Here is an 11644-nt window from a genome sequence, read left to right on the forward strand (position 1 = left end):
TACAACAGAGTAAGGATCACATTTGATTCCATGAAAGAGTTTTTCGTTCATAGAATTAAGTGCAAATAAATAGGGAAATATACATTGATTGGGTGTAGAATTAGAGATTTTAGGGTGACAGACTAAACCAGTGTTGAAGTGTAGATGTTAGCCCTCAGGTGAGAGGAAAGTGGGAGCTCGGAAGTGAGAGCCAGTATCTTCCTAGCCTAGCCACAGCTTTAGGGACTAAGCATAGGATTTTGGGATTAGTCAATGATTTTCTATAACACTGTATCAGGGTAGAGAATTAAAACTGCTCCTATTTGACACAATATATATTAAAATTATTTATCTCATCTCATTTTACCAAAATCTCATTGTAGTGAGAAAGATGTTTTTTCACATAAGAAATCTTCATCACATAAAGATAGTTTAAAAGTTTAATAGTTACTGTTTAAACTTTGCATTTCAGTTTTGCTAGTAGTTAAATAATTTAATTTTTTATTGCATCTTACACATTCGAAATTAGTGACAATAATTTCATTTGATTTGTGAATTTTCTAGTTAATTTATCATTTCAAATTTAAACATTCCTCGTGGGATCGATATTCGGGGCTTAAATAAAAAATCATTTATTACTTGATAACGATAATATACTTGCGTGGAATTCCAACATTGATTGCTTACATTAATTGCTTAATTCTTAATAATAAATATTGCATCAAGTTTTTGACACCGTTACATAGAGAAGTCAAACTTATATAAATTTTACACAACTATATTTTACCGGGATCACGATGCTAATTTCTCAACACCATAGTGGGACTGCCCTAAAAATTTAATTTCAAAATAATTTTGGAGCTGACATAAGGAGTTATTGTACCATCTTTAAAGGAGTTATTGATGTAGGGTCAAATGATGACAGTACAGAGTGTTAAGTATAGCATAGGTGTATAAGTGTGAAGAGTTAAGTGGGAGAAAATAGAGAGAAGAAAAAGAGTGAGTTCAAAGCAGACGATTGCACGAGGACAACAACAACAGGAATTAGATTCAAAATATTTGAGGTCGGGTTCATCATTTCCTAAAATTGTTTTCTATAGAGTAGTTTTTTTCTTTTTTATGTTTAAGTAGTATATCTTTGTTTTTCTCTTTTATAAGCATAACCAGCTTGTATTGCCTCTATAATTGCGATGAATTTAAACTACTCTTGGTAACTTTTGTGCTGATGTATGAAAGAAATTGCATAGTTTGTTTTCTTTTGTTTTGTTCTTAAATTTACTTGTGTGCTGGTCATACACATCTTTAATTCTAATATGAGTTATAGGCATCAAAAGAGTCATAGGGAATAATTAGGACAAAACAGACGAATCTTCAAATATAGAGGCATATACTACTCAAAGATTTGCAATCTAATAAAAATCATATTTTTTACAATCACCCAACAAATTAATATAGACATATACTTAGTTAGCGAGAATGATTAGATTTCCTAGTTACCAACGAAAACTAAGAGACACCTATATTTTGAATTGACAATATATTTAGGTAAAATCGTGAGCACAATAATTAAAAGATTCCGCCTAAGAAAATCATAGATCCAAAGTCAATTCTTGTCAGCTTAAGGCTTAGGTTTTTCAAATATGTAGCTTTAAGTATCACAAAATCTGAGTTATTAGATAAAACATAAGCTAAATTTCAATTAATATTTAGTTATTCAAATATCTAAAAGAATATTCGCGTGGGAATGATACTCTATTCACTTCTATATTACTTGCGTGACAAATGCTCTTGTATACACAATTTTAGTCGGTCAATACAACATCATCTATTCTTTGCTTTAATGCACTAAAAACTCCTAGATTTTAGTCAATCAAAGCCTTCATTCCAATTCAACCAATATTTTGTCAAGCTCTTGAGTGTTGCGCCAAGTCCCACATTATAATCATTCTCACCACTTATAGCATAACTAAGGAATACTCTTATCATGATGGTTTACTTCTCTAAGTTGCTTCCATAAAGTGGAAGGGATGAACCCTAGATTCTAGTCAATCAGAGCCTTCATTCCAATACAACCAATATTTCATCAAGCTCTTGAGTGTTGATGTCAAGTCCCCTGTTACAATCACACTCACAGCTTATAGCATAACTAATGAAGACCCTGAAGACCCTTATCATGATGGTTAGCATAACTAATGAAGACCCTTATCATGATGGTTCGCCTCTCCAAGTTGCTTTCTTAAAGTAGAAGGAATGAACCCTCACAGAAAAGGCGCATCATGAGCAAATTGTCATTGTTGTTGTCAATGTTAGGCTTAAGAAGCTAAAACCGAGGAGAGAATAAATCAACTCAAAGTGCAAAGCTTGTGCCATAAGAGCCAAGGCCAACAATGCACTTTTAAATAAGTTGGGGAACCAATTAATAACCGTGGATCCTTAGCAAGTAATCAATTCTTTAGTCTCAATACTCCTAACTAAGCTCCATTCATTTGAGTCTACATGCAAGAAGTTGAGAAGTGGTCTTGAGATGTTGAAATTCATAATATGGATCTAGTAGATCTGCGAAAAATTGCCAAGCACCATTTTTATTCTGTTTGTTCTTACACCCATAATTTTAGAGAGATTTCAAGAAAATAATTCTTGCGAAAATTCAAAACTATAGAACATAGTGTGTCTAACCTTGGAGAACAGATCTAGATCCTACCCAATAAGGAGACAAATACACAAATAGAATAGTTAACATGGAAAAAATTGAAAGATATAATGACAAACAAAAGTGAGCAAGGTTTTAAGCACAAAAAAAATTGAAAAAATAAATTTGACACCTCTAATAGCACTGAAAAGGAATGTATGGCATGGCACATGAGAACTCATAAAGACATTTGCATAAAGTAGGAATAAGACAAATGATAATGGCGATGAAAAAAAAAAATCTCATTTCTCAGGATAACACATGACCACATCAAAGAACTCAAATTGGATCAAGTAACAAGGATTATTCTTTTTACATGTGTACATAATCAAGCATGAAAGGTCCAACATGAAAAATCGCAATATTAAATATCCATAGCCCATATATAGAAAAGTAAGCATTTGTTACAATTTAAGCTCTGAAAAGAAAAATAATGGCTATGCAAAAGGTCCCAGTTATTGCTGAAACTTACACATACAGAATTTGGGATCTAGTATATAAGCTCAAATTATGAACTTAGTAAACTAAGTTGGATAACTGTGGAAATGCAGCATTGGATAAAGATACCTGGTGGACAAGGTTAAGCTCCTAAAAAAAAACTCCATACACTACTACCAACACAGAATATCTTCCATATTTGTAATTCTAGCTTTGCTTTCTTGCGTGTAACAAATTCAGCAAAATAAAAATCCCAGCTTATCAGCCATGCAACATGCATTTTCTTAAAACTCCAAATACTTGTCCAAGTTTAAGCATCAAGTAGTCTAAAATATCTCTAAGTTATTTGATTTATAAATTTTACTCTAGCAGTTTATTTTCTGATAAGTAAAGTGGGGATTTATATACATAGCACTCAATTTTCAATTTAAATGACTAAATTTCATTAACTACTCGTATAATGCTCATAATTTTAAATATAAAAAACCATTTACCTCAAAAAAAACAACCAAATCCCATCTTGCACATTGTCGGTCCCATAGTTGTCGCCGCCACCACCTCTGAGCATCAGTGGTCTAGCCGCCTTTGTCGCATGTCATCATTTAATGAAGCATAAGTCACAGACAAGCTTGCTAGGGCAACCTATCAATCACGACTAAGTTCACTAGGCCAATGCATCAACAACAATGGCACAGGGAAAAAGGAAACCACAACAGAGCTAGGGCAAGGAATCAACGACATTGCCATAGAAAGTGACAAAAGAGCTTGTTAGGGAGACACATCAATAGGATCGGAAAAGAAAGTAGCAATGGAGCTCAAATAATGGATTAGAGAAAATTGTAGATTATGTTAAAATATAAGATTAGTTGTTAAATATGTAAATAAAAATGATCTTAATTCTATGTATATAAATCCCCCAAAAAAAATTGAAAGGAAGAACAAAGAAAAATTAAAATAAGCATCAAACGCCCCCAAAATAAATCAGTGACGTTGACAAATGAGTACTTGAGAAAAGAATCTTATTAAAATTATGCATGAAGGTGCCACGGGAGACTCATACAGCAAGGCGCCAACTTCTAAGAAGATTAGAAGCTTCCCGGATGCAAATCATTTCTGCATGCGCAGTTGAATCTCTCAACTCTTCAACCCTGCATGTATCAAGCCCATAGTTATAACTGGTTTTTGGCCTCTAAAGAGCAAAGTGTGTAGAAGAAAAAATGTTCATGAGGGGACTTACATATTGCAGCCTCGAGCGATGATTTTCCCATTCTGCACCAGCACAGCACCAACAGGTACTTCCCAGGCATCTGAACCGTTCTTGGCATCCAAAATAGCTTCCCTCATGAAAAACTCGTCAAGCTTTTTCTGTTCATTTTCTAGCTTAAATGCTTTTTCCCACTCATCAAACTGCTCGCTAAGAACTTGTTTATTCCTCTGAAATTTTCTTTGCTTTATCCCTGTTTCCTTGATTCCACCAACTTCAGGTAGCTTGTCTCCAAAAGGATCCAATTCCAGCATTGGACTAAATCCAGGCCTATCAACTTGTTCAGGATCAGTAATCCTAGGTAAGGATGAATCAACCGTCGATGATAACAGCGGCTCATAAATTTCCAAACTGGAATTATCGCCTTTCCCTAGTCAATCAGAGCCTTGCTCTGCACTTGTTTCTTGAGTTACAGCGGATGAGAAACCGACTCTCATCACAGCAGCTGGATAAGATGCACTTAGTTTCAACACTTTCACCTTATCCCTTACTCTTGACTCTACAATGCCTGAGGTGGAAGGCAATGCTGATTCTAGTTGCTGCTCAACTATGACAACATTAGAAAGAGTACCTTGGCTTGATTTTGAATGCTGTGTGTTATCTGCCTCTACTGATGAGGAATCAGTTTTGGCAGATAAGCCACTTGTCAAAAAACCTGATGAGATTGATGAATCTGGTTCTATCACAGCTAAACTATCCGCTTTTTTTAATTCTTGCAAAGGAAGTTCAACTGATCCTGTCAGCCCTCCTGAATCCTTTAGCAAGCCAATTTGTTTCGTCTTCTGAGGCTCGTCCCCAGAACCATCCTCATCTGGCTCAGGGCCAGAGAACCAAGCCTCGCTGCTTAAAGACTCATTTGATGAAGCTCTTTTAACGGATTTCAAAGTTGAACTATGAGAATTCCCCCGCAAAATCCAATTCATCTGAATTATGTCTGCAAGAAATGACCACAAAGATTTAGGAGACCTCCTAGTGATAGCATTTTCCAGAGTAGGAGCTGTTAAGTCCATTGCTTCTGAGGTAGGAGAATTCTCTTCAGGCTCTTCTGCATTAGAAGTTTCCTGAGAAGATTGGATTTCATCACCCAACATCTCATCAGAGGGGCCCCTCATTCCCGATCCAGATGAAGACAGTCTTCCACCTTCTTTGATGTGCCTGTCATCTCCATACCTTCTGCTGTCAGAAAGTTCACCTACTTGCATAAAAGCAGTTCCTTCACTCTGGCTCCTGCCTGTCTCTTCAATTTGAATTCTACTGGATAAACTAGGCTCCTTCCCTGACTCGTTCAGGGAGATTTTTTCCTGTTGTATCTCATCAACAAACTCATCTGAACCGAACACAGAGGATTTATTAAAGACAGATTCAACCGTATCATGAGTGAAATGGCGGATATCATCCCTGCCACTATGATTATCCACTTCACTGTAAATTTTTACAGAACTAGAAACATCACCTGAGCTTCCAGTTGAGGCTATTTTCCGAGCCTTATGCGGCGAGTTATCACCTACTAACAGGCTACTAAGTCTCTCCTTTCTTTCTTCAGTTAACACTGCTGAGGAGGTTTTATTTCGATTCTCTATTCTTAAAGTTGATTGAAAATCTCTCCTGCTTGGTTTTCCTATTTGAATTCCAACAGAAACATTAGGTGTTTTTCCTGACTCTTTCAGGGCAACTACTTCTTTCTGCAGCCTGTCAACAAACTCGCCAGCAAGTGAAGAGGAGGATTTATCTAATTTTCCGGTGGAATAATTTGTTGTGTCGTATTGGCCTTTTTGGTAACCCCAACCAGCATCATAGTTTAGTTCACTGCAAGTGTGTTGAGGGCTATAAATAGCATGTAAACTACCTGTTGAAGTCATTTTCATTGATTCAGGTTGGGAGCTCTCTCCAGCTAAGGAGCTTCTTTGTTCCTCTTGCTCCTGAGTCAACACATAAGAAGAGGTTTCTGTTGAGATAAAAGCTTTTTCATTCTCCGTCCTTGAATTATAACTCTCATTTGCATTAGAAATCCTTATGTTATTGCTTCTTTCAAGATCAAACTCACTAGCACTTCTTTCAAATTCCCTTGGAGCATCATACAGAAGATAAGCATGTTTGTTTGCTTTGACATTTTGCATTCTAATGTTAGAAATCTGATTAGAAGCCAGAAAAGGGCTATATTCTTGGATATCAACTCTGCTTACTGGAGAATTCCACGAGCTGGTTGCATTGACAATGTTATTTGCATTAAACCCGGGCATCTCAATCTGATCGTAATACGCATCATGCATCTCTACTTGGGTTCCCTTATCTTTTTTAGCAGGAATTGAACTTTGAACAGAATAGGATTTCTCCCTATTTTCCCTGGAAAGGGAAAGTGCTTCCATGTTGACGCTATAAACTTCCGAAACTTCGCCAAGCATCTGTGAGTTTCTTCGTGTCTTGTCATTCTCAACAGCTCCTCTATCAATCTGCTTTCTCTCACCTCCTCTCAACTGAATTGAATTCCCTGCAATGATTAGCTTATCCTCACTTTTTTCAGATATGTCTTCTAAAGACAAATGCAATTCCATCTCCATCTGGGACCTTTTATCTCTGGATTCCTGACTTGAATCCTGAGCCAGATTAGGGATCGCATCCATCACATTAACACTTTTGCCATCAATAGGCGAAGTTCTTTCAAAGTCACTACCACGAGACAATGAAACTTCATTAAGCCTATGTGTGCTTCTTCTAGATTCATCTTGCTCGACTGCTTGTCGATGAAAGTGGACTCTTTTATCTCGTGACACTTGCGATGAATTTTGTTCCAAGTAGGCTCGTTCCTCCCTTCCTCTGATACTTTTTTCTTCAAAATCTCTCTGACGATAGGCAGCACTCTGAGCATCATTATAACGGAAGTGTGCTATTTTGCTTTGTTCCACTAAACTTCTTCGCCGTTTATCATGCCCAGCCACTGGATGATCCATGTCACCATTTTGCCTAGTAGCAGAAGCTGAACTCTCTTTCTGGATCTTCCTCACATTAGTTGAAACTGAAGTTCGCTTGCCATTATCCAACTCATCGTCCAACTGAGCCTCAGGTATTCTTGTAACGTTTTTCGATCTTCCATCTAACCCACTTTCCCTGAGAGTCCCTTGCTGAGACAAATTGGCACGATCAGCAGTCTTCTCCTCCGCACTCTTAAAACCCAAATGCCTAAAACTATCGCATCTCTTTGTAGACACATCTTTTCTTGAATCAAGGTTAACATCTCTCTTCGAAATATATCTCCTCTCTCGCCAAGAGTCATCAACATATTTGTGCACATCCCGAACTTCCTCCTCCGCAACATCAACCTCATTATATCCAGTGTCTTTCTTTCTATTGCCATAACAAACCTGGGAATTTCCACCAGCCCTTCCCCTTCCAACTTTATTATGTTCGGGATCGCAAACCGAGCTTAACCCATCACTCCTAGGAGGGCATATCCCCGTTATTTCCTCCTTTTTCGAACTTCGGCGCTCCCGCTCCCCTTCAATTGGGATTTCCCTCCTCGCTTTCCTCCAGTCCGGTTCCCCCAAACCGGTAAATCTCTCCTCCGGTTCGGCCAAGAGCCGCATCATGTCGAAGTCCCGACTCCGGCAGAAAACCCTAAGTCTACGGCGGCTTGCGTGGAAGAGAACTTTGGAATGGAATTGAGAGGACAAGCCGAGGAGATATCCGGAGAAAAAACGAGGGCTTACAGAGAATTGGCAGCATGGATGGTGACAGCAAAACGGTTGATCGTTGGGGAGACAAAGGTAGTGAAAGGAGGGGGAGCATTTGGCTCTTATGGCTAGTGTTGAAGCAGTGTAGCTGCACATCGGAGGGGTTAAAGATGATAAGAAAGAGGAACGCGTAATGCGGATAACGGGGAATGGGGGAATGTCGGCGTGTGCCGCCGGGGGAAAGTTGGTGTGTGCACGAGAAATTTTTTCATGAGTACATATATTCAGCTCTGCGTGCACATTCTAATAATATGAATATGCTGCCGCATGAAAGTTAACGAGGGTTGTTAATAACATAAACTTATGAAAATTATTGAAAAATTTTTGGGAGATTATAGGGAAGTTATTATATGGGTTAATATAGGGGTTATTAAAACAGGACCAGGGATGTTATTAGGTGGTTATTAGAGTAGAATCGCGGAGGTTATCGAGGGGTTATTACTGGGTTACTAAGGGTTTATTGCGACGTTTTTGGAGTTAATGTTTCAATATCCTCTCAATAACCTCTTAATAACCCTCACAAATAACCTCCGCAGTTCCACTCTAGTAATCTTCATGGTTTCACTTAAATTTTTTAGGTGGGTCTGATATAACACACATGGTCGTAATAGTGTATTACTGGAGTACGTACGTAAAGCTGAATACATACTCCTTATAGAATAATTTATCGTGCCGCAGCTGTGTGGGCATCCACATGTTATTAGGGGGCAGGGACCATCACAGAATTACACATTCAATCATTCTTATTTTAAAAACTAAAATTCTTCGACCTCATTTTTTTTTTCGAGGAATTTTCAGCTAAATAATAAAAATTCATAAAACAAATTTAGCAAAAACTTTTTTAAGCTTACCAATTCTCAAATGATTTTATTAGGTCCCATGTAGATACACCGAGTTAGTCATTAAAATATATATTTGAATATTATCTATCTAATATTTTTTATTTAAACTATTTATTTTTAGTTGAGCTTGAATATTGTATTTTTTTAAAATAGTAAAAAGGAAAAAAATAATAGTGACTTGATTAAGCTGCCACATAATAAAAAGGACATTTTAATCATCCAAATAAAAAAAATTATCATCCAGTTAAAATATTATTTTAGTTGAAAATGAATAGTTTGATTTGTTTCCATTAAAATAAAATTTAAATGAGGTAATGTAATTCTAATTTTTAGATTTGGATTTAGAAATTATTTAAGAGAACTAATTTAAATTAGTTAGAAAATCGAAAATTTTATTTATTTGTAAAATAAAATAAAAAAGTTAAGGTATATTTTGATAAAAATTATATAGGAATTACTAACCAATAATTTGAGATCAAAGTGGCTAAGATAATAGTGCATTATTATTCCAATAAATGATCAACATTGACAATTTGATGAAAAATTATGGTTAGAAAAGAACTCAAAATGTGCTACAAATTATTTATGAATAATCCTAGGCTTCTAGGACCATTTAGTCAAAATGGTCAAACATCGATCAACTTAAAGTCAATCTACTAAAGATATGATGAACTACAAGTAACTTGACAACAACTTAAGTAAAATTGCATGGCATAAAGGCCATGTGACAATCTATAAAATAAATGTATCCCTATAAGTCAACCACTCATCTAAAGTCAAATACTTCATTTAACTTACTCAACCACCAGTCCTAAACGCTTAACATCAACTTTGATTACTTAACTACTCAAACTATGAACTCGACTTGGCTTTACCTACACAACTAAACAACCCTATCTAGCATACTTGAATAATCCTTGCATGGTATATACCTAATTTTATGTAGTCACCCATTTAGCATTTTGATGTGTAGAAAAGAATACTTAATTTCCTTTATGTTTTGCACATATTTATGAATGAAATTGCAATTTAAAGAAAGATATTTTTATGTTTTTTTTAGGTATAACAGATATTAGAAGTGGAGCAAAGTGGAGAAGAAATGGAGCAAAGTGAAGGTGACATGGAGCTATGGAGGACATAGGTGACCAACGCCTTAGCACCAGATTTCTGGGGCGCCTAGGTCCGAGTCCCCATTTGAGAACCCGAGAAGCTGGCGCCTAAGCGCAAGCCCGTGGGCGCCAAGAGACCATTAGCCTAGCACCTTAGCGCTAGATTTTTGGGCGGCTAGACGCCCCTACCAAAACTGGCAGATAGAGAGCCTCATGCCTAGGCTCCAAAAATTGTCTGGGTAGTTTTTAGCAGTTCTTCTACACCATGTGGGGAATTATTCAGCAAGATAAAAGTGTTCTTTGGTGAAGAAGGAGTTTTTTTCATCTGCTTCTTCAAGTTTTCGGTTAGTTCTTTGGAGAAGGATAGATTAGAAGAGCATTGGTGAGGATTTAGAGTTGAATTGTAAATAAGTGTTCAAAAAAGAAGCAAAGGGATTTGAGAGATTCTTGGGGGAAGCATTCTCAGCACTTTGTAAAGGGATTAAGCTAAGTATTATGTACTCTTGTATTTGTATTTTTGTAAACACACATCTATAGAGGATTTACTTGCCTTTAAAGATGCTTTGTTGTGTTTTCTCAATGCTTTCTGAGTATTGATTTTACCTTCTCCGTATGGTGATTAAGTAGGAAGTGTAGGAATGAAGGAAGCTTTTAAAATTGTTTTTAAATCTTTAATGTGATGAGTAACCTTTAAGTCTTCATTTACTTTTCATTCTGTCCAAGTAATTAGTTAAAAAGTGTTGTGACACCATAATGACTTAGCAGAGCTATGGAAGAACAGCTAAGTTAGTCACGTTGAGCTATACGGTATGCACCAAGTAAATTACAAGGAGATGAAAATGTTAGGAAAATACTCTTTGATTGGTTCAAATTGATGTTTAAGGAATTAAAACAAATTTAACCAAACTTATTTATGCAATCTAGAGAGGGTAATAAGAGTATTTCTCTTATTTGTCACTAGCCTCATTTACAATTTATAATTTTTCACTTTCTTCACTCCACTTAGATCATTGCAAGGGAAGGTAGCTTTCTAACTTGTTTATCATCAATTTAAACATATTAAGTAGGATTTCAGTAGGAGTAAACCTTTAAGAGTAGTTTGTAATTCAATAGGACTAGTTAGCACAACTTTAAACCAATTCAACTTCAAAGTAAAGAACACATTTAGCAGGCTAGAACTTTTCCAAAAACTTAAACACCTCGTTCCATGTGTGTTTGATTACCTGGACTCAAAAGTCCTATATTACAAAAGGGATAAGTACATTTGTGTTGGCCTCAGAGTGCAAGTGCATCTAGACTTAAGTTAGAGCTACATTAACATTTTTGGCATTGTTGCTGGAGAACAAAGGTATAGTTTCCTTAGGAGAATTTTAGTTGAACCAGTTAGACCTAGACTTAGAAATTGATATTGTTAATATTTGTGTGTAATTGCTTGTTTGCTTGAAAAAGAAGAATTCAAAAAAAAAAATTGAGTGTTTGTTTAGTGTACTGATACGGGTGGATTTAGTGTGTTAATTTTGCAAATATTTTTCAATACTACAAAATATACACAACATATACAATAACAAATATGCAAATTAATCCCAACAAAATAA

At 36.2% G+C, this 11644-nt stretch overlaps 1 protein-coding gene across 1 annotated transcript in view; it reads right to left on the reverse strand.

Moving 5' to 3' along the window:
- The window catches only part of LOC110036687 (tRNA(adenine(34)) deaminase, chloroplastic), an 81661-nt gene that overhangs the window by 11613 nt on the left and 58404 nt on the right, over positions 1-11644 (reverse strand). Inside the window, 2 exon segments of the mRNA XM_020741184.1 lie at positions 4167-4254; positions 4344-8341. Coding sequence (XP_020596843.1) covers positions 4167-4254; positions 4344-8341 — 4086 coding nt within the window.

Source organism: Phalaenopsis equestris, unplaced genomic scaffold (assembly GCF_001263595.1).
Source record: "Phalaenopsis equestris unplaced genomic scaffold, ASM126359v1 Scaffold209690, whole genome shotgun sequence".
Taxonomy (NCBI): Eukaryota; Viridiplantae; Streptophyta; class Magnoliopsida; order Asparagales; family Orchidaceae; genus Phalaenopsis; species Phalaenopsis equestris.